Genomic DNA, 27,342 nt, shown 5'->3' with positions numbered 1-27,342 from the left:
CAGACTGCTTGGGTTTGACTCTCACTTCTGCTTTTTTTGCTGGTTATATCATCTTGGACACATTATTTAACCTCTCAGTGCCTCCATTTGCTCATCTTCAAAATGGGCAGATTATTATCTGCACCTCACAGCGTTTTTGTGAGGATCAAAGGAGATAATTCCTGTTAAGCACTTAAAGGATACCTGGACCATATTAAATGCCGTAAAACTGCATCATTGCTGGTGTATGACCTTGCTGTTACCCGACTCCATTAACTGTGAAGTCAGAAACTGTGCTTGTCTCCCCTAAGGCTTTGCATTGGCTGTGGCCTATAGTAGGTACTTAGATATTTGTAGAATAAATGAAAAGAGACCCATAAGGCATTGCTTGTGAAACGAATGTGCAGGGAATCACCTGGGGATCTTGTTAAAACATGGACTCCTAATTCAGTAGGTCTGGGGTAAAGGCTGAGATTCTGCATTTCTAACAAGTTGCCATGCTCATGCAAAGCTGTAAGGAGCAACTGACAGTTGTCTCCCCTTATTTTAGGGCTGTCATATTGTGAGATCCGTTCAGAGCCCAGAACAATAGAGAATTAGGGCCAGCAGATCAAAGTGACCAGAGGCAATGTTTTAGATTTCTGGGACTTGCTTCTGACTGTGAGTGCTGAGCGATGGCTCAGGGAAGAGGCCTGCTTCTAATTATCGTTTCCCCTCATTCAAAGGGGACTGACCATTTGCCAGGGATGTTGGAGAGGGAATTTCTGCTGTGGGACAGAGGTTAGGTAGATGATCCCATTTGACTGTGAGTGTCTGTGTTTTCCCACCAAAGGACCCAGCTGTTCCTTCTGTTTTTGCTTCCTGTGGAAGCCCCGTGGTTGGGGGTGTTGGGTCAGCTAGCAGCTGGGGAACGTACAGATACGCTTTCCCAATGAGAACCTCTCAGGGAGCCAAATGTGTTCAGTCCAGCTGGTAGAGAACACTGCAAAGCAGTGGAAGGATGGAATTATTGAATATTTGAAAAGGTGAATAAATACGAAAAATAAAATCCTTTCTGTTCACCTTTCTGAATATTTTAAAAGTGAACAAATATAGAAAAGCAAAAACAAAAAGGTCCTGTTGAATATCTGGTTTTAATGAGTAGGTCAGATGTACTGGGGAGGCCGTAGAGCATAGAGGTTAGGAGTGCTGGCTCTGGAGTGAGATACGGGTTCGAGTCCCTGCTGTGTGACCGTGGGCAAATTATTTACCCTCTTGACACCTTAGTTTCTCCACCTGAGGACTAGGGTTAATAACAGTATGGAATGGATGGGACTGTTTTAGGATGAGATGATGCATGTATATAGCGCAGTGAGCAACATGCCTAGCACAACCCAGGCACTCAATAAGTAGTAGCTGAGTAGCTGTTGTGACTAAATCTCCAATTAGCAGTTTTGAGGACATCACTTAGGAAGATCAAACATGGCCCTTGCCATCTCGTAAAACATTGATATGTCTGTTTTAAAATTTCAGTACATGGAGTATACAAAGGTATCCATAGCCAGCCCGCTTTAACCTTTCTGAGTTTCTTAAGATTTTGTCGCGTGTGCCTCATCATTGAGAGGGAGCTGTGGAGCTTGTGGCCTTTTGAAGAGAAGTCATCGGCCTTTTCTCTAATTGCACAAGCCCCGATCAGTTACTAATGGGGCATTTGCTCAAGATGGTAATCCTGCCTTGTGTATAGAATGACAAGCCTAGCGAAGAGAGGAAGTTGTGTTTATCTTAACCCAAGCAGCAGGCATTCCAACCACTCTTGACAGACAGGAGGAAGATATTGCCAACCTGCTGCTTTCCTGAACGCTGCCCCTCCCCTGCCACTGTGTGTTTTTTGTAAGTTCGAAGGGGTTTCTGCCAGTTGGCCTGCAAGAATGCCTTTCTCTACCTGGCTTTGTAGACAGTTGAGCTCCCAGGAGAAAGATGTCCAGTGGCTACTTCCTTGGTAGTATTGGCCAGGGTGGAGACACTTCTCCCTAAGGTGAGAGGCCAGCATAACGCCTGTAGAAGGCAAAAATTGTGCTTGTGTCCATTGGCACTGGTTTGGGGAGATAAGTGGAGAGTGGCCACAGATATGGGGAGAATAGTCCCTTCAAAGAGCTGGTCTTTTTTCCTTTACAAAGCAATAGCTGGAGGTCAGTGCAGAAAAACTCCAATTTGAGCAGTTGCAATAATGGAGAAAATAAGTTGGGCAATTATTCCTCTTATTGAGATTTAAAAGTTCCTTTTTTCATCTGGTATTTTTCCGGGTACATTTATGTTCCAATTTGGGTGCTTCTGAAATGTCGGGATGTTTTGTGCTGCTAAAATTATATGTGTCTAAAACTGTTAACAGTGATGACACTTACATATAAGCTCACTTGGACTTAACACTAGCAAATTTCTCTGACTGAAGTTCCCTCTCTCCCCAATAACTATTCCCAGAAATTTGGGATTTCAGGTAAAAGTAGCAAAGAGAATAGTCTAGCCTAGCTTTAGCCATCAAGTGGAGACCTGCCTCTTGAGAACTTTGCTTCAGTCTTGTCGACAGAGAATACTGGGGTTTTGTTGCCATAGTTTCAGTGAAAAATTTGACCTTAGCTACAATAACATACTGTTAGAAAGAACTAGCTAATCGGTTTTCTAAAATTAGTGTTCTCTAGTACATAAACCAGTAGGAACAGAGTATTTAATTAAATATTATACAAGAATATAAAAACCCAAGGGAATGCTGTCCCTTGATCTGGGCAGGGGGAGGGAGGAAAACCCATAATCATCCTTTACTGGTCTCTTGTAATGTAGAAGAACTTTTCTTCCTTTCTTTTTTTTTTTAAAGTTAGCATTGACTTTATTTTCAGATCGTTCAGGAATGAATATGTAAAGCTTGTTGAGAGCAAAACAGAACATTCAGCATTATTTCCAGTTGTTCCCTACAGCGTGCAGGGTACCGACTAACAAAGCAAAAGGTGAAAATGATGTTGGGCTAGGATTCTGACAAGGAGACTTGTTGGTGACCTCATAGTCTGCTTGATGAGAAGGAGAGGCATTTGAAAAGTTATTTCCTGCCCAAAAGCTGGGTGTTTTTGAACTACTAGATTCTAGACTCTTGTTCCCTTGAATGCTTAATATTTGACTGAGGAGCTACCACCTCCTTGTTGGCCTCTCATCCTGAGTTCTGAGTACAGCTGTTTCTCTTTCCCTCAACCCAGGGTCCATTAGTCTTTGAGTGCTGACTTAGCGCCAAGCAATGATCTGTATGTAGATTATGTAAAATTTGGCGTGTCTTGTCACCTGCCTATTAAGAACTCCTGCAATAGCTCATCTTTTTTGTCAATGGCTGAAAATGTTACCAATATTATGTCAACCCGAAAAGCTGTGGTTCCATTTCTGGAGCAAAGTAGGTTTCAGGTTTTGTGGTTTCAGGACATATGTTCAAGTCCCTAGTTGACATTATTGTCTAATTTTTCCGTCGCCTGCCGTGGGTGCTGCAGAGGTGCAATTGAGTTCATCTGTTTGCCAGGCTCATTACTGATTAGAAACATTGCTCAGGATTTTCTGGAACTCCCATTGTTGTATCTCCTTGTCAATTACATCTTGATAAATGTTCCCTCAATTTCATTTTTATGATTTTAGCATTTTTTTTTTACCTTAAAACAATTCTTCAATAGGATTTGAAGCATTGGGTGCATATAAGGGAATATAAACTTTTTCCATTTGATTTTTTTCACCATTTTGCATGTTTCTGTATTGGCTTCTTAACTATCACAATGGAAAGTATGCTCTTGGCAAGACTCTTAGAAACATAGTCCCAAAGGTCATTGGATTGTGCCAGCTTCTTGACTATTTGCAAGGTCATCTACCTGAACGAGTAGAAATGGTCCCTGCCTTTAAGGAATTTGCAGCCTTATGAGGAGAGATGAGTGAGAACCACTTTGAAGATTATTCTTGGAGAAATTGAATCCTAGACATGTTTTTATTCCCCTGATGCTCATTTGTTTCCATCTATTCTAATTTGAATTCATCTTAATAGCTTAAGAAAAAATGCAGTCAGAGAGCTTGCTGGAAAGGTGACAGCATAAATTTTAAAGTACTTGTGGTTGACCTGGCTTTCGCTACCCCTATGTCCTCAGGCCTTTGCATTAATATGGATAACTGAGCTGATGATAGTTAGCAAATATCATTGAAGAGGTTGGATGTGTCAGATTCGTTGGTAGAATGGTGAACTAGTCAGGACTCTTGATTTCGGTGATAGCCAGCTTGAACTAGCTTCAACAAAAAGGGATTTTATTGGCTCAGAGGATCCTGGCTGAATAACTGAATTGCACGAAGGGGGGGGGATGCAGCAGGGGCTCAGGAACAGACCCATTCAGGCACTGAGTACCTTCAGCAGCCTATGTCCATCTCTCAGCTCTTCCTCTCTACGCACATCTACCACTTTGTGTTCTTGTCCTGTTCTCATCTAGTTTGGGTGTCAAGGTTATACTAAAATGAGTTATGAAGTATTCCCTATTTTTCTGTTCTCTGGGAGAGTTTGTGTAGCATTGGAATTTTCTGTTTTTGGGTGAGTAAAGTGATCTCAGCCATATGTTTTCTTTATGATTCAGTTTCCTTATGACTTTAAAGAGCTATTTCTTCTTAAGTCAGGTTTTTAAGTTCTGTTTTTCTAGAAATATATCCACGTTATCTAAGTTTTCAAAACCTGTAATATCCTCTTTTTATCTTGCTAATCCCTGGAGTGTCTGGTTTGGTCCCTGTGATAGGTTTAAGAATGTCCCCTCTGCCCTGTGATGTCCACTTTGTAATCCCCAGAACCTTTAAATATATTACTTTATCTGGTAAAAGGGAATTCACAAATGTGATCAAGTTAAGGATTTTGAGATGGGAGGATTATCCGGGATTTCCAGGTCTGCCTGATGTAATCATGAGGGTCTTTATGGGAGGGAAGCAGGAGGATTAGCGTTAGTAGCAGGAGATGTGAGGTTGGAAGCAACAGGTTGGAGTGATGCGGCCATGAGCCAAGGAGTGCAGGAAGCTGGAAAAGGCAAGGAAATGGATTCTCCCCTGAAGAGGATTCCAGAAGGAATGCACCTGTGCTGACACTTTGATTTTAGATTTCATGACATTAAGAGAATAAAATTGTGTTGCTTTAAGCCACTAAGTTTTTGGTAATTTGTTACAACATCAACAGGATTACTATAGTAATGTTCCTAATATTATGTATTTGTGTGTTCTTTTTTCTGCATAAGTATTGACACATGTTTTTCTGTCTTATTAGTCTTCAAGGAAAAACATTTTGGCTTTATTGATGCTATTGTAGGTTGGTTTTGAAATTCGCTAGTTTCTGCCCTTTATTATTTTCTTCTACCTTCCTCAGATTTTTCTACTCTTCCTTTATTACTGTTTTGAGTTAGATAATCAACTCCAAATTTTGAGCCCTTATTGAGAAAATTGTAACAGAAGCATCTAAAGCTATAAATTCCCTTTAAATATTGCTTTAGTTATATCCTACATATTTTGATAAGGTAGTATGTTTTTGTTCTTATTGAGTTCTAAATATTTTCTTATATCTTCTATCATTTCTTATATCTATGAGTTATTTAGAAGTGTTTTATATTTCCAACTGTATGGGGGATTTCTAGTTCTCTTTTTAAAACAATGTTTTATGACTCAGTTTTATGTTGTTCAGATAATATGATCTGTATCATATCAGTCCTTTAAAACTGGAGAGGCTTGTTTTATGGCTTAGCAAGTGACCAATTTTTATCATGTTCTGCTGTGCTTGAAAGAATATGCATTTTCCAGCTTGGGGTGCAATAGCCTATATATGAGTTTATTTATTTATTTTTTGTCTGCTTGATATATCAATTGTTGAAATTTCCTGCTATTAATTTTTGGGGGTTATGAAACTTCTATATTCTGACTATGGTGTTGGTTATGCAATATATATACATATTAAAACTCTTAGAACTGTATACTAAAGAAAAAAGGGAATTTTGCCGTATGTAAACATTTAAAAAGGTTTAAAAATTTCCCACTATGACAGTGGATTTGCAGGTTTAAGGTATTTTTAGTTTTTCTTTTCCTGAAGTTATGTTAGTAAAGGCTAACTCTTGTGAAATTGTCATAGCTTTCTGGTGGACTAAGCATTTGTTCATTGTATAGGGAACATTTTTATCTGTTTTATGTCTTGAAGTCTGTTTTGTGTGTTATTAGTATATCCACACTAGAATAGTTTTAGTTAGTATTTATTTGGTATAACTTTTTCTTAACTTTTAAATTATCTGCCATTATGTTTTAGAGAAGTCTCTCATAAACTACACATAACCAGATTTTTAAAACTATTCTGAAGGACCCACAACTAAAATATACAACTATATACTGGGGGGATTTGGGGAGAAAAAAGCAGAAAGAAAAAAAGAAAAAAAAAAGAAGATTGGCAACAGTTTTTAGCTCAGGTACCCATCTTTAAAAAAAAATTTAAAAAAAACCTATTCTGACCATCATTGTCTATTAATTGGAATATTTAGTCCATATATATTTGTTATAATTACTGATGGTTTTAGATTTACAATCTTAGTTTGTGGTTTTCTCTTTTCCCTCAACATTTTTTTATGTGTATTTTTTCCTTTCTTGCCTTCTTTAAGTTTCATTGAAGGTGTTTTTTTTTTGTTCTCCATTTCATTTTTTCCCTCTACTAGCTTGAGGGTTATATTTTATATATATATAGCAGTTACCCCAGATATTTTAATATATCTATTTAATTAAGTCTAGTGTTAATAACTGTCATTATTCTCTGCTCCAATACAAAGACCTTAGAACATTTGAATTCCTGTCACCCTCTCTCAGTATATACTCTTGTTGTTCCTAATGTTATTACTTTATTTTTAACTTAAACCTGCATATTAGATATGATTTTGATTTATATTGTCATTTTTTATTGACTTTTATATTAGTATTTACTAAATCATCTATCTAGGATATTTATCTTTCTGCCTCAAAAACATCCTATAGAATTTAGAGGATCTGTTAGTAGTAAATTTTCTTATTTTGTCTGAAAATATTCATTTTATTTTTTTGGAAAATTTCACTTTTACAGTCACGTGCCACATAATGTTTTGGTCAACAGCAGACTGCATATATGATAGTGGTTCCATATATGCAATTAGTATCATATAGCCTAGGTGTGTAGTAGGCTATACCATCCAGGTTTGTGTAAGTACAGTCTATGATGTTGCTCACAATGATGAAATTGCCTAGTGACGCATTTCTCAGAGTGTATCCCCATCATTAAGTGATACAAGTGATAGTTTTGCTTGGTATAAAATTATAGGTGGATGGATACTTTTCTTGGCATAACTGTTTTTTGGGGTCCCATTTTTGCTGTTAAAAGCAATTAGCAGAGACTTTGCTCTGTATTTTGCTCTATGGTTGACTTTAGGATTTTCTTTCAGCCTTTGATTTTCTGCGCTTTTATTGGTATGCGTCCAGGTGTTGATTTGTTTTCATTTATCCTGCATGATATTTGTTAGATTCTTAGATTTGAGATTGTTTTTTGCTAACGATCATGGAAAATTCTGAGCCTTTATCTGTTGGAGTACGCCGTTTCCCAGTCTGTCTGTTATCTTCTGGAACTTTAGTTAGGCTATGTTTCTTAACCTCTTCCTCTTTTCCATCTTTACTCTCTAGGCTGCGCTCTGGATAATTTCTTCTGATCTGTGTTTGTTTACTAATTCTGTTTTATTCCAATCTGTTCTTTATTCTTTGAGAGTTTAATTTCAGTTATATTTTTCATTTCTAAAACTTCTATTTGTGTCTTCTAAAAATGTTTGGTCAGTCTCATTCCTCCATATTTTCAAGCCTCTGTTTTACTTCCTGTTACTTAAAAACCATAGTTTCAGAATATTTTATCTGTGAAAATTCCAGTCAGTGAAATATCTGCAGATCATTTATTCTGTTTTCTGTAGAGGCTGGTTCTGAAAATGATGTCTTATTTCCCTGTGTGTGTTGTGATTTTTGAGCATCAGCTTTGTTTCTTGGAATTTCATTTGTGGGAATTCTTTGAGGCCTGGGTTAAAGCTACGTTGCTCCAGAGAAAATTGTTTCCTTTTGCTAGTTGTCTGAGGTGCCATAACTCAGAACTACTTGAAATCAAATTCTCTGCCTAAAGTTTTCTTTAGTTTTATTTTGTTTCTTGTCTGCTTAAAGTTCAAGGATTTTCACACAATATGAATCTTGGTGATAAACTAGTATGAGGGCCCACTTGTGTATATGAATTATTAGGGGAATTTTCTCTCGTATACCCAGAGTCAAAGTCAAGATGGACAACTTATCTTACCCTCCCATTTTCCAGGGTGGGTTTGTTTCTTTTTCACCTTTGCTTTGAAGCTGTAACTACTTGGGGGCCAACGCTTTATGCAAGGGTCTCCTAGGAGACTTTTGATCTTGAGTAGGCTTAAAGCTTTATCTTCTGTACCTAGCACAGGTATCAAAATGGAAGCTTAAGGTTCTGATAACCACAGAGGGAATGCTGGTTTTAGGACAGACTTAACTGCTAGGAGTCTTGATTTTATTATTTCATAATTGGCTTCTTTGGATTCCCTGCTAGCTAACTACTACAGTAGATGATTTTAAAATGTGATTTAATATTTCATCTAGGCTTTTTTGTGTTTTAGCCGAGGGACTCGTTCAGGTCTGTCATACTGTAAGAAGTAAAAATACACACCTGCTACTTTTGTCTCACTACAAACTGTCATTTTCTGTGAGATGGAAAACATGGCTGCCAGTAGCTCCTGTTTATGATTTTACACCTTTAACCATTAGAGAGAGACTGGTCTTTGTTGTTTTAATATTCAGAAATTCCCAGAATAGGACTCTGTGGCTAAGCTCAGGTCAGATTTCTTCCTCTGGATCAATCACCTTAGGCTGTGGGGTTAGGGTTACCTGTGTTAACATGGAAGCTCTCAAGAAAATTATCTGAGCTAGAGCTAGTTCCTAAAGAAAGAAATACTGGGTACACAATCCAGGTGGTCCACTATGGTGTTAATCAGGGAATAAGGAATGATATTTGAGCCTGTTAGGAATGATTTTGACTGCAAGTAAGAGAAGAATCCACTTAACATTGGTTTAAAAGATAAGGACATTTGTTGTTCACTTAATCAAAAATCCAGAGATAGGCAGTAGCAGGTATAGTAAAGGATTTTAAAGTCTTTTTTTGCTCCACATCCTCAGGATATGGGCTTTTCTTTTCATGGTCTTGTCACCTCATGCTTACAGAATGGCTGCTGTGTCACCAGGTGACCTATTTGCATTCATGGCAAGAAAAAAGACCTCGGGGGCAACACAGTGAGCTCTCCTTTCATTCCTATCTTTTTCATAAAGCAGCAAAAGCTTATCTTCATGCTCCCCAGGAGTCTACTTTTATTTCATTAGTCGATATTAGATTCCATGCTTACTCCTAGCTGCAAATAATTTGGGGAAAGTTACACTCTATCTTTTCAGCCTCTGTATTAGGAAACAGCCAGAGAGAGAGGTGTTGGAAATGGTTTGGGTAGACAACAGGGTTCTGTATTGTGGTATATTGATTGCACATAGATAGTTCCACATGATTTTCCTTCCATCTAATTTTTAGTGTCTTGGTGACTGAAGAATACTGGCTTTTGTCAACAGTAAATAATGTATCTGTCCATAAGAACAAGCAGATTTTTTCCCCAGTTGAAGTTAGCTATGAAAAGGCACCTTAAATGGATGCAAGCTACTATGTGTGTTCACCAGATGCCAGTGTCCACTATTAATAGTATGACTATTAGTGAAAGCAGATTTAACTTGAATAATAGCCACTTGATTTGTTTTATTGGCTTACATATGAGAAGTATGCCCCCAAGCTAGTAATTTCTGCTTTTTGTTTGTAATTCCTTAGTTTGGCTAGATAAGTGGGGCTAGGTGAAGAAAAGCATTTCGTGCACGTGACTGGGTTTCCGTTGACAAAGTCTGGGAGTCATCCATCTGTCATTGTGGAACGACTCTGCCAGTTTGCAAAGGGAAATGGAGAGTCCTAGATTTTATCTTTATCTGTCCTTCCTCTTATGTGATGGTGATGTCAGAGAGTCATTCTATGAGCCTGCCTGTAGGTTTGTTTTCACTGGAACAGCTTCTCAAGAACCAAAAGCTTACTTGCAGTATCCAAAACCGTTTTTCTAATAACTTTCATTCTCAAAAAGATTAAGCTTGAGAGAAAGACCTGAAATAAATTACATCTATTTTAAATTCAGTACTTTTTCCCTTTTCTTCCTAAGGGGAAAGTAGTTTCTCCTGGAGATGGATGGGGCACCTTTCCTTTCTTATTTCTAGTACTTGTGTATGGTATAGTAAAGAGTTTGGCTCTGGAAGCATCTCTGTTGGGTTCAAATCCAATTAATTTGGCTAATGCGTGATGCTGGGCAGAGTATTGAACTTTTCTGTGTCTTGATTTGCTCATAAGTGAAATGGTAACAGCAATTTGCGAGAGTTTAGGGGACTAAAGGATGTAAGAAATGCTTTTAGAGCAATGCCAGGTCCATTGTGAGTGTGGAGTTAATGCTCAACATTATTATTATCATGAGGAGGATAATGATGTAAATTTTTTTCCTTCTCTTTTGAGTTCTGCCTCTGAGTTGGAAAAGAAATTCTCCTTTTCTTTAGAAGGATCGGAGTTGGAGAGCAGAAAGTGTCTTCTCCAGGCACCATAAGAAGATGTTAGGATCTCTGGGGCATTAGAGTATGTGTGGATACTCAAACCTTTCATGAACCCTTATGTCAGTTGAGCGTCATCTCAACTCTGTGAAGTTGGTGGGTTATAACCATTTTCTAGGTGAGGGAAGATGACTTTATAGCTTAGGAAACTTGCCAAACCCCGAATTCTAGCAAATAGTAGAACCAGGGCTTGAAGCTAAGCGGTGGCTGCCTTGCCTCCTCTCTGGAACTTCTTGCCTCAGAGCTCATGCATTGGCTTCAGCTTACTCTCCAGGTGGAGTTCTCTGTCCACTCAGTGCATGTGCTCTGCCTCAGCACACAGAATCTGAAAGCTACGTTACACTTTTTGTTGTTTCCTCTTAAACTTCATCTGCTTAACAGGGTTGTATGTCTGTGTTAAGAGTGGGCAAATATGGTGACTGAGGAATAAAGCAACATGGGGATTTCCCATGGACTGGTTGGGATCTTAAAAAAAAAAAGAAAAAAGTGTGGGCAAATAATTTAATGGCAGAGAGGTAGAGTGATGCTTAAAACTCAGTGAAATGAACCAGGTATTAGGAGAACTTTGGCTTTTTTCCCTTTTGAATTGTGATGTGCTGCATTCTGTAGTAAATCTTGAGAGAGCCCCTGGCGTAAGTGCTGTAGGGAAGTGTGAGCATGAAGAATAGGACGAGGGGACCAGAGGGCTGAACTTGAGGGTCCAGAAAGTAGCTCAGGTTTAGGAGTTGAAGGACCTGAGTCCCAGCCTTGGCTTTGTCCCTGACTAGCAGTGTGATCTCTGGGCAATGCTCTTGACCTGTCTGGGCCTTTGCTGCTTCATCTGTGATGTATGTTGGACTAGATAATGAAGCCCAGCAAAACTTTTATGGAGCCTCTCTCGCGTGCAAGGCGTAGGCTAGGCACAATTTGTGTTATGATTATGTTTACAACCTCTTAACTCACTCAGCTTCCTTCTATGTCTCTGATTAATTTTAATCTCTATTTTATGAAAGATTAGTTCTAACATTTTGTTCTTGCATCTCAGTTGTAGGCAGCACATAATCTCTCAGATTTATCACCCACATCTACTTTTTTTTTTAAATTTTTATTGAGTTAATGATAGGTTACAATCTTGTGAAATTTCAGTTTTACATTATTGTTTGTCAGTTGTGTTGTAGGTGCACCCCTTCATCCTTTGTGCCCACCCCCACCCCATCTTTCCCCTGGTAGCCACTAATCTGTTCTCTTTGTCTACATTTTTAAATTCCTCATATGAGTGGAGTCATACAGAGATTGTCCTTCTCTATCTGGCTTATTTCACTTAACATAATTCCCTCAAGGTCCATCCATGTTGTTGCAAATGGGAAGACTGTGTTCTGTTTTACGGCTGAGTAGTATTCCATTGTGTATATATACCACATCTTCTTTATCCAGTCATCTGTTGATGGGCACTTAGGTTGCTTCCATGTCTTGGCTATTGTAAATAATGCTGCAGTAAACATTGGGGTGCATAGGACTTTTGGAATTGCTGACTTCAAGCTCTTTGGATAGACACCCAGTAGTGGGATAGCTGGGTCGTAACCCACATCTACTTTTATGAATAGACACCATATGTGCATTTGCTAAAACCGTTTGGCTAAGAAGTTATAACAGTGTCTAAACTTATCCATAGTGGAAAGCTTTAATATAAGCAATAAAAAGACCGATCTTCACCTGTCCCTTGTATTCTTGCTTCTGGATTTGCTACCTCCGTTTCCCCCTAGCTGACATAGATTTGTTTCTCTTAATTGTACCCTGGTCCAGTATGGCTTCAAAGGACTTTGGTATGTTGGCAGGCAGGGTGGCTTGGTGACGATATCAAAGACTTTACAGTCTGACCTGGGTTCAGGTATTAGCTTTGCCACTTACTACGTGCTAATGTCTGTGAAGCTCAGTTACTGAAGCTGTAAAATAATAACCCCATCAAAAAAGGTAGTCTGTTATGCATCTTGTAGCCACACAGTGTATGTTAATTCTCGACTGTCTTCCTATTCAATTACACTTGGGGGCATAAGTCACTTACCCAAATCCAAGGAGTTGAGCCTCAAATGCACAAAAATCTTCTTCCTCCCCCTGAAGACTTACAGTGGTAGTGTGGTAGGTGGGATATGAAAAAGGATATGAACTTGTTTCTTTGCAAGAGGACCTTCAATATCGTGTAGATCATTTTATTTCACTCTATTAAATTCACATTTTCTTCTGTACCCACTTATGGAGCACAGCTGTAAGATTGGCTCAGTCTGAGTACCTGCCTGTGAGTAAGCCATCCTACTTCCTTCTTTCTCATGTTGGATTAATAACCAGACCTTCTCTTAACTGCAAGCACTGGTCAGGATTATGCAGAGGGATTGGGTAAGCGCTGGCTGAGAGGTTATTAGAAAACATCATTTTTTTATTCCTCTAAATGAAGTCTGTTCCCAACTCTGCTCAGGTTTGTTTTTAGTAGCGGATAAAGTTAATAAGACTTTAATCTGACTGTAAATCGAAAGACACTGCCAAGATTAAATTGCAGTTGAATTAAAACCAGTGGAATTGAATTTGGTTAATTAATTGAGAATTACATCTCTGTCAGTGTTCATCTTCGGTTTTTCACCTCTGATTATGCTGCCATCAAACACCAAGTTTGGGTTGGTTACACATTTGGATTTCCTTTTCCACGTTTTCTAGCCACATTAACCAAGAACTTGTAAGGTAAAATTGAGGAATGTGTGTGAAACTAGGATATTCTTGCCTTTTGAGTAAATTGCCCTTTATTTCTCATTTCTCCGATGGCATTTAAGTTTAATACAGTTCATCAAGTTTAGCAGCTAATTTCCTTCATGCAGAAAATAAATCTCAGCACCTTTTCCCAAAGCCCGTATGCCTCCTCGTGAAATGTACAGGTAGTGATGAATGACCCCTTTGTCCTGTTGTAGTTGTGCCAGTGACCTCTTCTCACTGGTCACTTCAGTTCTTTCAAGGTGACGTGAAAGACATTTTAGGAGGGGAAGAGGACCAGGGAGTGTCTCGTTCAAGTCATGAGTTTCATTTTGGGGCTAAATTTTGGAACTAGCAGCTAAGTGAACTTTTAATCTGAAAGAACTTCTTAGAACCCCACATTCTCTGTAAGTCAGAGAAACAAGTTTCAGGTAAGCGTTTGCATTTCACACTTGCAGTAAAACTTCTAATTCTCACCTAATCTGAAAACCTTATTAAGAAAATCTGGGTTGTTAACTTGCCCTTGTCAGCAAAAAATGACTTCTTGAGACAGAAAGCTGATGTGTGTTCTCATGTTACTAAGGAATCGCTTTTCAGGAGAGCACAACTTGTTTTTCTTCTTGATCACAGACAGCAAGTAACACCAGACCACTCCTGGTTGTCAAGTTTGCAGAAAAAAAATCTTAGGCCCTCTTGATTTTCTAATTTTTAGAAATTATAAGTTAATAAGAGGATTACAACATGAAAATATTAAAAGGAACTTCCAAATACTAATTTACTCTATCATAATATAATACTTTGTTTTTCATAATAGACAAATGCACTCACAGGACTATTTAGTAATCCTCCTTCCGTATTTTTATCACAAGAAGATTTAAAACTGAAGTCACAGGCAACTTAAAGATTCTCCAGGGCTGTTTAAAGCAGGGGGGCTTGAAAGTTTTTTCTCTTGCAAAAAATAAAAAAAGGACTTCCAAGCTTCTAAAATCCTGACAGCTTCACCGTGAATGAAGCATTAAAGTACTTTGTTCATTTCTCATAAACATCTGTCTTGAAGTTTGAGGGTTTTTTTTAACCTGGAACATTTTGGAGTGTGTGAACAGGTGATTTTCCCCACGTGTGTTCTGTCTCTTCCATCTGCAAAGGCAGCTGCTGTACTCCCCGCCAAGGTGAGCTGCCCTCTCCTCTGGGGCACACACAGGGAACCCAAGTCTTTGATCCCTGACCTTGTGTTTTCATCAGTAGCCTCCGACTCCTTTTTTTCCCCAAAACTTATAACTTGGATTGCTGAGAAGTAGCACATTGTCAGTGTCAACTGTTTCTTTCTCTTGGCCGTTTCTCTGCCTTTTCTCCCATGAGGTGGAGTCTAGTCTCGTGAATGCCCCACACTTTGCGAGCACTTGGAGGAAGGAAGTGGGAGAAAGAAAGGGACGTGGATATTTCTACCAACTGAAACCCAACGGTGGTGGTTTTTTCCTCGCTCTCGAGAAAACAAAACAAGACTTTCTTGAGACAACCCTTCAATGCCCCTGTGTTCTCTGGAGGACTGTTTTTGCTGATGAAATCAGTGTCTGCAGAGTTTCCTGCGCTTTCCATCCCTTCCTTTATAGTTATAACATTGACCTGTCATTGAATCTGCTAACAACTTGGCACATACCAGAAAGAAAACTCTTCTTGGGAATGTTGATTTCTTGCTATTAAAAATTTCCCAAGACCCCATAACTCTCTGAATAGGGCCATATTGGAGATTTCCAGTACCTGTGATATTTAGACCCTCCTCCAAAGGGCCACTGCAGGGAGCTGCACACGGTAGGAACACTATAGGTGCAGATGCCCCAAGCACAAGTGACAGCAAAAGGGCACTGACATGTCTGCCACCAGAGAGCACCGTAACCATCTAACCCACTGACATGCTGTCATCTACCTGATGGGGTTGTGGCATTGATTTTATTGGTTGCTTCATAGAAATCACTTAGCTCCTGGTGCATGATAAATAATTGCAGACTGTTGTCTTCCTTAGTGCCTGGCACAAAATAAATGTTCGTAAACTGTTAAAAGAAAAAAAAAATTCCCTGAGCACATAATTGGACCAGTTATCTTTAAGTTAGATTTCATCTATGATAGAAGTGACAAGCCTTGCCAACACGGGCTTGAAGAAGTAAATACGAAACACTGACTTGTTGAAGATTAAGACGACACTGCTAGGAACCAAAATGGCTGGAGAAGAGGAGGAAGATTGAGAATAGAAGAGTGATGTCTGGCTTTGTGTTTGCGTCGTACATGGAGCTGCTTCCCCCTGCGTGGAGACGACAGCTGTAGTGCTCGTGTGTATGTATGTAAGGGGGTGGCGACTTGGAAGAGAAGAAGCCAGCTGTGGCTTCTGGCAGCGGAGGTTTGGAGACCGAGGATGGGGCTGCAGGGAAGTATGTGTTCTACAAGGTGTTTTGTTGGTTTCATTCTGGTCTCGGTCTGCATGTAACAACAATAAGAAAAAGAGACCAGCTAGAGTCTAGGAGGGAAGAGTAATGAGAATGGGGAGAGTGTTAGAGTTGCCCCAGCAGTGCTGTATTTATGAGATGAACTCTTACTTGCTCCTCACTTCCTCACTGTCGATGCTGAGATTGAGAGATGTGAAGTCATGGAAGGATTCAGAAATGCTTCCTTAGGAAAACACTGTCTTCTGATCGCTTCAGCATACAGGGCTTTTTATGAGAACGGATCTTTCTAATCTCTCAGCATTGCCAAGAAATGCCTGTGCTTCTTATCTAGAGAGTTTATTCCATGTCTTAATTATAAAGGAGTGAGTAGATGTTTCAGGGTTGACGTTGGTCCTTACTCAGGAAACAAGGTCATAACAGAGCTAGCCCCTGGCCTCGGCCAGTGATTTAACACTCATTTAATAAATATTTCCCAAATTCTTGCTATAGTTACAATGTGTACTAATTGTAGTGGGGTAGAGACAAAGATAATATTCCCTGTGTGGTGCTCTTAGTTTCTAAAGGCTTATTCTCGTAGACCAATGAGGAATTTGAAAATCAGGTCAGGCCAAGGTTATATCGCTGGTTAGGCAAAGAGCTATGGCTGCAACTAACCTTATCTTGTTCTTTTTCTCTGACCTCTCAGACCTGGTCCCTACTCTCAACCAACTTTACTTTTAATAGAAAAGATAATTTGGTTGACTCCAATGAGCGTTTACTAAGTACATTCTGGAAGTGCTATGTTAAAAAAGACTTGCCTTTAATCTGGGCCTCAAGATAGAAGTAATCCTATTTGTATTTTTATGTGTTTTGTTTAAGATGCTTATCACAATTTTAATTAAGAAATTATTTGGATAATTATTTATCCTATGTGTTCCTCCCCTGCGAGATTATGGGCGGGGACTGTGTCTTTCTTGTTGACCCAGCATCCTCAACACAAAATGAAGTATCGCAAAACAGGCCTTCAACAAAAGCTTGTTGAATCACTGCACTGTAAGGAATAGGGAAGGTGTGATTCTAGGGATGGGATAAATGTTATGGGAACATAGACGGAGACTGTTGGGGCGAGGGTTGCTGACAAGAGTAGGGAAAGCTCTAGAGAAGACATGTTAAGCTGGGCCCTGAAGGATGGGTGGAGTTAGAGATGAATGCAGTGAGGAGGGTCAGGGTGGATGGAGGGGAGGGGCATTCCTGTGCAGTGACTTTTAGGACCAAAGCTAGAGATGGGCAGAATTCAGAGGGATCTTTTTTGACTGGATGTGTGAAGTTGAGGCTGAAGTGGTAGATTGGTGCCAGAGTTTGAAGCCCTTGATTGACTCAATAAGACAGTTTGATTTTGTTCGTACTACTATTATTAATTTAAGAGAAGAACATTTATTAGTTTCTTGCTATGCTGAATGCATTATATACATTACCTCATTTAGCTGTTAGGTCAGTCCCATGAGGCATCTTAGAGATGAAAAAACTGGCGCCCAGAGAGTTTAAGCAACTTGCACCAGATGACACAGTCCTTGTCTTTGTCTGTTCAGGCTGCTATAACAAAAATACTGTAGACTGGGTAGCTTTTAAACAAAAGAAATTTATTTCTCATGGTCCTAGAGTCTGGGAAGTCCAAGATCAGGGTGCCAGCAGAGTCAGTGTCTGGTGGGAGCTTGCTTTTGGGTTCATAGATGGCACCTTCTAGCTGTTCCTCAGTGGACGGAAGGGGCGAGCTCTCTCCTTTCTTTTGTAAGGGCACTAATCCCATTCATGAGGGCTCCACTCTCCTGACCAGATCACTTCCTAAAGGCCCTGCCTCCTAGTACTATCACATTGGGCAGTAGGTTTCAACATGTAGTTTTGGGAGGACACAAACATTCAGACCATAGCAGTCAGTGAGCAGTAGAGTTAGTGATAAACTCTCTTCTTTCCCACTGAAATCTGTGAGCCTAGCATTTCTCTGTGAAGGTGGGAGTGATATGTCATTCTTTATATTGTCAGAAATGAGCACCATACTTGGCACATTTTAGATGTTCCAGGGTTTGAGAGAATGAATTTTTGCCCAGTCACTGATGTAATCAGTGCTCTCCTTTAGGAACCTTAGTCTGGTAATAGAATGTATTGACTCAGTTAATAGATATATTTTTTTGTGGCATGAATGTGTTGAACTAATATTTTTGATGCTTGCTTTGTGCCGGGCACTGTCCTAGGCGCTGGGGACCTACGGTGGTGAGCTCAATGGTGGGTTGGGCTGGAGGGGGACAGTTTGTAGTGAGGCAGGTAAGGCCAGGTGGGAAGGAGTGAGGGTGAGGTTGCAGGTCTCTTCAGTGAGAGAGGATGGGTGGTAAATGAGATTGAGGACTGAGGTTCCGGTTCACTCAGCAGTGAGCAAGAATCATGATAGGTGTCAGTGACAGAAAGTGGCTCTCTCAGTGGTCATTGGGTGGGTGATGGGAACATGACCCTGCTTTTAAAACAGCAATTTCTTGTCTTCCTGTTTATGGGTAAATTATTTGGGTTACATATGTCTGTGAATGATGGTATGAATGTATTTCTGATGACAATCAGGAGAAAAAGCAAAAATGGCAATAAAGGAACTGCTGCTCATATATCAATGGGTAAAGCAGCTCTCTTCTGTAGGAACACATGGCGCCAGTGAGGGGGCTGGGAGTGAAGAGAGATTTTGTTGCTGAGAGCATGATCTGGGGATGGAACTGTACCCACACAGAATGGTTTCCATCTGGCACGGGCTGTGCTTTTGAAACAATGCACCCTGTTCCATAGAGTTTCTAATAAATACCGAGCAGGATAGAGTGTTGGAGAATGCAGTATTTTTATTTATAGAAAGCACCAGAATCCCATAATCAAAGTCAGGGTATTAGGGGCTTGGAATTGATTGGAGGGATTACTGAATCCAGTCATCTCTCACTCCTCTTTTTAAGGTGAGGAAACTATCCTTGGGTGTTTTCTCAGTTGTATCAGCTAGCCAAGGTGGTACAGCTGGTTATTGTAGAGACAGAACCAGAACCTAGGTCTTCAGAGTAACTGATCGTTTTTAGAATTTGGGTGTCTATCTTTCCAGAATGTTTCCTATTCATTTGAAGGCATATATATGTATATAAAAATGTACATTTTTATGAGTTTTCTGAAACCTGCAATTATTCTCTTGCAACTTTTTTTTTTTCACCTAACAGTGCTTCTCCCCACCCCCACCACCTTTTTTTTTTTTTAAGTCAGTGCCTAGTTCTTTTCAGTTGTTGAGGATTGTTCCATGGTATGGAATTGCCAGAGTGTAAGTAGCCATTCTCTGAATGATAAACATAGAAGCTCCTTATTTATTTATGTATTTATTTATTTTATTATCGTGAGCAATATAGTCATCCCTCAGTATCCTCAGGGGATTGGTTCCAGGGCTCCCATGGATACCAAAATCTGCGGATGTTCAAGTCCCTTATATAAAATGGTGTCGTATTTGCATATAACCTACGCACATCCTCCCATATACTTTAAATCATCTCTGGATTACTTATAATACCTAATACAATGTAAGTTCTATGTAAATAGTTATACTGTATTGTTTAGGGAATAATGACGAGAAAAAAAGTTTTTACATGTTCAGTACAGACAACCATCATAGGTCTTCTGATCCCAAAGTTGGTTGAATCCCTAGATGCAGAACCCGTGGATACGGAGGGCTAATTGTACTGCAATTTATTTATCAAACATTTGTACAGCCCCTACTTTGTGCCAGATCCTCTACAGGTATTAACTAATTTAATTCTTGTAACTGCCTAATGAGGCTTATCTCTCTTATAGATGAAGAAACTGAGACAGGAAAGAAGTTAAATAATTTGCTTACCACCACATGGCTTGAAGCCAGGATTTGAACACACAGTCCAGCCCCAGAGCCTGTGTTCTTTGTGTTCAGTTGGGCCTCCATTTGATGAAATATTTTGGCTAAAGCTTTTTTTTTTTTGAGAAAGAGTAGCCCTGAGCTAACATCTGCCACCAATCCTCCTCTTTTTGCTGAGGAAGACTGGCCCTGATCTAACATCCGTGCCCATCTTTCTCTGCTTTGTATGTGGGATGCCTGCCACAGCATGGCTTTGACAAGCGGTACACAGGTCCGCACCTGGGATCTGAACCGGCGAACCCCAGGCCGTGGGCAGCATGTGCGAACTTCACTGCTGTGACAGCAGGCGAGCCCCTTGGCTAAAGCTTTCACTGGACTTCTAAATAGTCATCTGTGGCTTTCTAACTTGAAAAAAATTACGTTCCTTTAGCATTTGGAATTAAGCTTACAAAGTAGAGTATTCTGTTTGAGGTTTCCTTTTCCTTCAGATGATTTTTGCAGATTTGTTGGGTTTTTTTTCCCTCTATCAAAGTTATAGTGTTAGGGATATGACTCAGAAGCCCAGGTGAGGGTAGTGGTGTTCCCAGTTATTCTAAATGTAAATAGAAATTGGGTTTCATGTGGATACATACCTCACTTCTATAAAAATGCGATTATTTCAGCATTCATTGTAAATTCACTGATGTTCTTAAATTTATGGCATGAATCCATCGAGTTTTAAAGTAAGCTTTCTTACAACCACATAAGCTGCTCCCCCACACCTCCTTTCTTACAAGAACGTTCTCTGCCTACTCTGAATAAGTTTATAAAAAAGTTTGGACAGTCCTCAAACCTGTCAGCTTCTTAATTCAGTTTAAAGACTGGGAAAATATGCTTTGGAATAGATGCTCTGAGTGACAATTTCTCCTGTCATCTGACAAGTTTAGTATGTGTAAAACATAGGAGGAAGAAATTCTAATTGGCATAAAGCCATCCAATAGAATGTCCAATCTGATGAAGAGTTTGAAGAAAGTTGAGGATGTACTAAGACAAATGGTGGAAGGAAAAAAAAAAAGAGCAGTTGGAAACTGTAGGAAAAACTAAAACTGAACTAAAAAGGAAATGTATTCATATTACATTATTTGCTATCCTTTGAGCAGTATTTACATGGTCATAATATAAACAGTCAATTTATAGACACAACAAGAAGCTCATGCTTAGAAAACAACTTTGAGGAGGTAAAAGTAAAGTTATATAAGGTAGATGGTAAGAGGTGGAAAGATGTGGAAAGGTGAAGGAGGAGCACATTAATCTCAAAGTTGGACTGTTAAGAGCTACTGTAGGTGATGCAACTGGAATTAAAAGGGCCTACATTTAAAAAATTTTTTTATTCAGGTCATAATAGTTTATAACATTGTGAAATTTCAGTTGTATATTATTATTTGTCAGTCACCACATTTATGTGCCCCTTCACCCCTTGTGCCCACTCCCCAACCCCCTTCCCCTCTGGTGACCACTAATCTGTTCTCTTTGTCCATGTATTTTTTTACCTTTCACATATGAGTGAAATCATATGGTGTTTGTCTTTCTCTGTCTGGCTCATCTCACTTAACATAATACCCTCCAAGTCCATCCATGCTGTTGCAAATGGGATCATTTTGTCTTTTTTTATGGCTGAGTAGTATTCCATCGTATATCTATATACAGTATCTTCTTTATCCAATCATCGGTCGATGGGCACTTGGGTTGCTTCTACTTCTTGGCTAGAGTGGATAATGCTGCAATGAACATAGGGGTGCCTAAGTCTCCTTGAATTGTTGATTTCAAGTTCTTTGGATAAATACCCAGTAGTGAGATAGCTGGGTCATATGGTATTTTTATTTTTAATCTTTTGAGAAATCTCCATACTGTTTTCCACAGTAGCTGTACCAGTTTGCATTCCATCAAGCAGTGTATGAGGGTTCCCTTTTCTCCAGTTCTCTCCAACATTTGTTATTTTTTGTCTTGGTCATTGTAGCCATTCTAACACATATAAGGTAATATCTTAACGTAGTTTTGATTTGCATTTCCCTGATGATAAGTGACGTTGAACATCTTTTCATGTGCTTATTGGCCATCTGTATATCTTCTTTAGAAAAATGTCTGTTCGTATTCTCTGCCCATTTTTTGATTGGGCAGTTTGTTTTGTTGTTGTTGAGTTGTATGAATTTTTTATATATTTTGGAGATTAACCCCATGTTGGATATATGATTTGTAAATATTTTCTCCCAGTTGGTGGGTTATCTTTTCATTTTGTTCCTGGTTTCCTTTGGCTTGCAGAAGCTCTTTAGTCTGATGAAATCCCACTTGTTTATTTTTTCTTTTGTTTCCCTTGTCCAAGTAGACATGGTATTCGAGAAGATCCTTCTAAGACCAATGTCAAAGAGTGTACTGCCTATGTTTTCTTCTAGGGGTTTTATGGTTTCATGTCTTACCTTTAAGTCTTTGATCCATTTTGAGTTAATTTTTGTGTATGGCAAAAGATAATGGTCTACTTTCATTCTTTTGCATGTGGCTGTCCAGTTTTCCCAAGACCATTTATTGGAGAGACTTTCCTTTCTCCCTTGTATGTTCTTAGCTCCTTTGTTGAAGATTAGCTGTCTGTAGATGTATGATTTTATTCCTGGGCTTTCAATTCTGTTCTACTGATCTGTGTGTCTGTTTTTGTACCCATACCATGCTGTTTTGATTACTATAGCATTGTAGTATATTTTGAAGTCATGGATTGTGATGCCTCCAGCTTTGTTCTTTGTTCTCAGGATTGCTTTAGCTATTCGGGGTCTTTTGTTGCCCCATGTGAATTTTAGGAAGAATGTCATTGGGATTCTAATTGGGATTGCATTGATTCTGTAGATTGCTTTAGGTAGTATGGTCATTTTAACTATATTTATTCTTCCAGTCCATGTGAATGGAATATCTTTCCATTTCTTTATGTCCTCGCTGGTTTCTTTCAATATTTTATCATTTTAATTGTATAGTTCTTTCATCTCCTTGGTTAAATTTATTCCTAGATATTTTATTCTTTTTGTTGTGATTGTAAAAGGGATTGTATTCTTGAGTTCTCTTTCTGTTAGTTTATTGGAGTATAGAAATTGATTTTTCTGAGTTGATTTTGTATGCTGCAACTTTGCTGTAGTTGTTTATTTCTAATAGTTTTCTGATGGATTCTTTAGGGTTTTCTACATATAAAATCATGTTGCCTGCCAACAGCAAGAATTTCACTTCTTCACTGCTTATTTAGACTCCTTTTATTTCTTTTTCTTGCCTAATTGCTCTGGCCAAAACCTCCAGTACTATGTTGAATAAAAGTCGTGAGAGTGGGCACCTTTGTCTTGTTCCTGTTCTCAGAGGGATGGCTTTCAGTTTTTCACCATTGAGTATGATGTTGGCTGTAGGTTTGTCATATATGGCCTTTGTTATGTTGAAGTACTTTCCTTCTATACTCATTTTATTGAGAGTTTTTATTGTAAATGGATGTTGGATCTTGTCAAATGATTTTTCTGCATCTATTGAGATGATCATGTGATTTTTATTCCTCATTTTGTTAATGTGTATCACATTGATTGATTTGCGGATGTTGAACCATCTCTGTATTGCTGGTATAAATCCAACTGTATTATGATGTATGATCTTTTTAATGTATTGCTGTATTTGATTTGCAAATATTTTGTTGAGGATTTTTGCATTTATGTTCATCAGTGGTATTGGCCTGTAATTTTCCTTCTTTGGGTTGTCCTTGTCTGACTTTGGTATCAGGGTGATGTTGGCCTCATAGAATGTATTAGGAAGTATTCCATCTTCTTCAATTTTTTGGAATAGTTTGAGAAGGATGGATATTAAATCTTTGAATGTTTGGTAGAATTCTCCAGAGAAGCCGTCTGGTCCTGAACTTTTATTTTTTGGGAGGTTTTGATTACCATTTCTATCTCTTTACTTGTGATTGGTCTATTCAGATTCTCTGTTTCTTCTTGGTTCAGTTTTGGGAGGTTGTATGAGTCTAAGAACTTATCCATTTCTTGTAGTTTGTCTAATTTGTTGGCATATAGTTTTTCATAGTATTCTCTTATCCTTTATATTTCTGTGGTCTCCATTGTAATTTCTCCTCTTTCATTTCTAATTTTATTTATTTGAGCCTTTTTTTTTTTTTCCTTAGTGAGTCTGGCTAAGGGTTTGCCAATTTTGTTTATCTTCTCAAGGAACCAGCTGTTTGTTTCTTTAATCCTTTCTACTGTTTTGTTGTTGTTGTTGTTGTTACTTCAATTTCATTTATTTCTGCTCTAATTTTTATTATTTTCCTCCTTCTGCTGACTTTGGGCTTTGTTCTTCTTTTTCTAATTCTGTTAAGTGTAGTTTAAGATTGCTTATTTGAGATTTTCCTTGTTTGTTAAAGTGCTATGAATTTCCCTCTTAAGACCACTTTTCCTGTACCCCATATGAGTTGGTATGGGGTATTTTCATTCTCATTTGTCTACAGATTTTTCTTTTACAGTTTTTTTAGTGAGAGATTTAATTGTTTATGAAAACAATGCACATAAGCAAGAAAATTGTTCTCATCAAAACTGTAGCTTGAACATGTGAAATGAAATGCTTACACCTTCATATCCCTTACTAAATGAAAACCTAATTACCAATACAAACAATGGGAATGAAAAAGAGAATTATTCAAATCAAACTCACAATTTGAAAAAATCAAATGTAATTTTGACCTCATTGGAAAAAAAAGAAAATTACATTCATGAAATTGGTAAATTTCATGGCTGAGGAAGACTAAACCTCTTGCACTTTATTAGATGAAGATCTTAGAATATGGCCATCACATCCTTTTGATATCATATGTATATTTTGAGCACACCAGAATTCAGTTCAAATTAATGTGTCTATGACAGAATTATCTCCAGATATTTTTTTATTTCTTCTTTAATTTCTTCAATGATCCATTGGTTGTTCAGTAGCATGTTGCTTAGTCTCCACATATTTGTCACTTTCCCAGCTTTTTTATTTTAGTTGATTTCTAGTTTCATAGCATTCTGGTTGGAAAAGGTGCTTGATATGATTTCAGTCTTCTTAAGTTTATTGAGGCTTGCCTTGCTTCCCAACATATGGTCTATCCTTGAGAATGTTCCATGTGCACTTGAAAAGAATGTGTATTCTGCTGTTTTGGGATGAAGTGTTCTATATATATAGATATCTATATATATAGATAGATAGATATATAGATATATCTCTATTAAGTCCATCTGGTCTAGTTTTTCATTTAAATCCACTATTTTCTTATTGGCTTTGTCTGGATGATCTATCCATTGATGTAAGTGGGCTGCCCTACTAATAAGGGACTACATTTTTTAAAATAAAAAGTTAAATATATAGGCAAGGAAATATCAATCTTTTTAAAAGAGGATAATAACTACTAAGAAGTAACAAATAGGTAAGAGCATGTCTTCTCTGGAGAGGCCTTGGGGGAAAGCAGCTTCTGGTGCAGGACAAGGGACTGTTGCTTTTCGTTTTAAGCTAATGTGATTTTAAAAACCTTTTTTCCAATGGGAATTTCCAAATTCAAAGAAACAGAGACAGTGAATCCCCACGGACCTATCTACCAGACTCAACAACACTCCACATTTTACCATTTTTGTTTCATCTATTTTTTTTTTCGCTAGTGTACTTAAAATATCATGCCATTTCACCTCTAAATACTTTCAAATGCATCTCAAAATAAAAAAGACATCTTCGTAGATAACCCTATACCATTATCACACCTAATAAAACTAACAATTCCTATCATTACTATGTTGAATTTTCTCTGATTATCTGAAAAAAAATTTTTTAGTAGTTATTATGTTCAAATGAGGTCCCAAATAAGGCCTCCTTCTTGTATATGGGCATTATGTCTCAATTTCTTTTAATCTAGAACAGTCCCCTTTTTTATCATGCCGTTGACTTACTGAACAATATTTATAGTAAAAGTATGTGCTTGTATTAATTTGATTAAAGTTTTTAATGTGCTTGTATTAATTTGATTAAAAGATTTCAATGTGATTAAATATTAATGAGGTTAAAGTACAGATGACGTTGTTTATTTTTAAAGGCCGTATTATGTTATTCTTTATATTTTATTAAAAATTCTTTTTTAATGCCTAAGTTTAAACCTCACCAACACAGGAGCATTTATTTATCAACTATTTTGGGCACTATTCTTTGCATATAAAGGTAAATAAGAATTACTGTTTTCCTCAAGGATTTTTCATTTTAGTCATAGAGGGCAGTTTGTGGGCATCCCTGCTGAGGCATTTTGCCATATGGAATTGTAATTATTTTTTTAAGCTAACTGCTAATAGATTCCGTATTAGATGCCAGCTGCTAAGTGCTTCAAATGTATTATTTTATTAATCCTTACCATACCTTGTGGGAAAATCTCCAGTGTACAGACAAGGAAACTGAGACCAGAGGAGATTTTTTTTTTTTTTTAAAGATTGGCACCTGGGCTAACATCTGTTGCCAATCTTTTTTTTTTTTTTCTGCTTTATCTCCCCAAACCCCTGCTGTACGCAGTTGTATATCTTAGTTGCAGGTCCTTCTAGTTGTGGGATGTGAGACGCCGCCTCAACATGGCCTGATGAGTGGTGCCATGTCCGCGCCCAGGATCTGATCCCGGGCCGCCGCAGCGGAGCGCGCGAACTTAACCACTCGGCCATGGAGCCGGCCCCCCAGAGGAGATTAAGGTGACTCTCTGTGTAGAGTCACCTAGCTAGAAAGTGACTCAGGCTGTACATATGTGAACAAGGTCTTTCTGATGCTGGACCCTGAGCTCTTAATCACTAACCCGTATAGGGCCCCCCAATTTTGACATGCAAGTCACCCCTCCTAACAGGCAGCATCGTGTACTGGTTCAAAGTATGGACTCTGGAGCCAGACTGCCTGGTTTCAATCTTGGCTCTGACACTTAATTGCTCTGTGACCTTGGGTGAGTTACTTAATCTTTCTGTGTCTCAGTTTCTCCATCTGTAAAATGAGGATAATAGTCCTGCCTCATAGGTCGTTATGAGGGTTAAATGACCTCCTATTTGTAAAGACCTTGGAATAGCACTTGGCGCACACATAAACAGAAAAATATTTAAATAACTGCAGCCGGGAAACACTGTGCCTGGCATAAATGTGGGTGGATGGATGGATGACGAATGGAAAGATGGAGAAATAAGAAAAAGTGGAAGCAAGTTGTAGGCTATTGTTCCATATATTTCATCGGTGAAGGGAATCTCTTTATGTAATAAGATTCCCCAGTAGGTCCCGTGATATTTTGTTGTTAGATTTCTGGATGCTTAATGTTCATATCAACTTTCTGACCATTCCTTTTTTATTTCTTTTTTACTTCTTTCTTCAAATCATATGAATAATCAGGAATCATAAAAGGTGACTCTCACGTTAGACTTTCTGTAGAAGGAGAGAGAACAAGGTTTGGGCTTTCCTCTCAAAGAGAAAGAGAAAAGTGTTGGTCACCTTACAGCATTGGAAAATCTCAAAACGTTCCAGAGGACCAGGTTAACTTTAGTGCATGGGTAGTAGATGCAGTAACTTAGCCTCTGCCAC

At 38.5% G+C, this 27,342-nt stretch overlaps 1 protein-coding gene across 9 annotated transcripts in view; it reads left to right on the top strand.

Annotated features, from left to right (window-relative positions):
- ITPR1 (inositol 1,4,5-trisphosphate receptor type 1) overlaps nt 1-27,342 on the top strand; it is a 318,979-nt gene that overhangs the window by 36,750 nt on the left and 254,887 nt on the right. Inside the window, exon 1 of one of the 9 annotated variants that reach the window (XM_070238559.1) lies at nt 15,638-15,762. The exons of 7 other annotated variants lie outside the window; for them this stretch is intronic. Coding sequence is in view for 1 of the 2 variants with exons in the window: in XM_070238557.1 (XP_070094658.1) it covers nt 15,842-15,857 (16 nt within the window). In the remaining variant the exon portion in view is untranslated. Of the gene's footprint in view, nt 1-15,637; nt 15,763-15,826; nt 15,858-27,342 lie in introns of those variants that run through there. One more of the 9 variants, XM_070238557.1, reaches the window with a different exon arrangement.

This window comes from Equus caballus, chromosome 16, assembly GCF_041296265.1.
Source record: "Equus caballus isolate H_3958 breed thoroughbred chromosome 16, TB-T2T, whole genome shotgun sequence".
Taxonomy (NCBI): Eukaryota; Metazoa; Chordata; class Mammalia; order Perissodactyla; family Equidae; genus Equus; species Equus caballus.
Note: the sequence above shows the minus strand (reverse complement) of the source record. Positions and strands in the feature narration are given on the sequence as shown.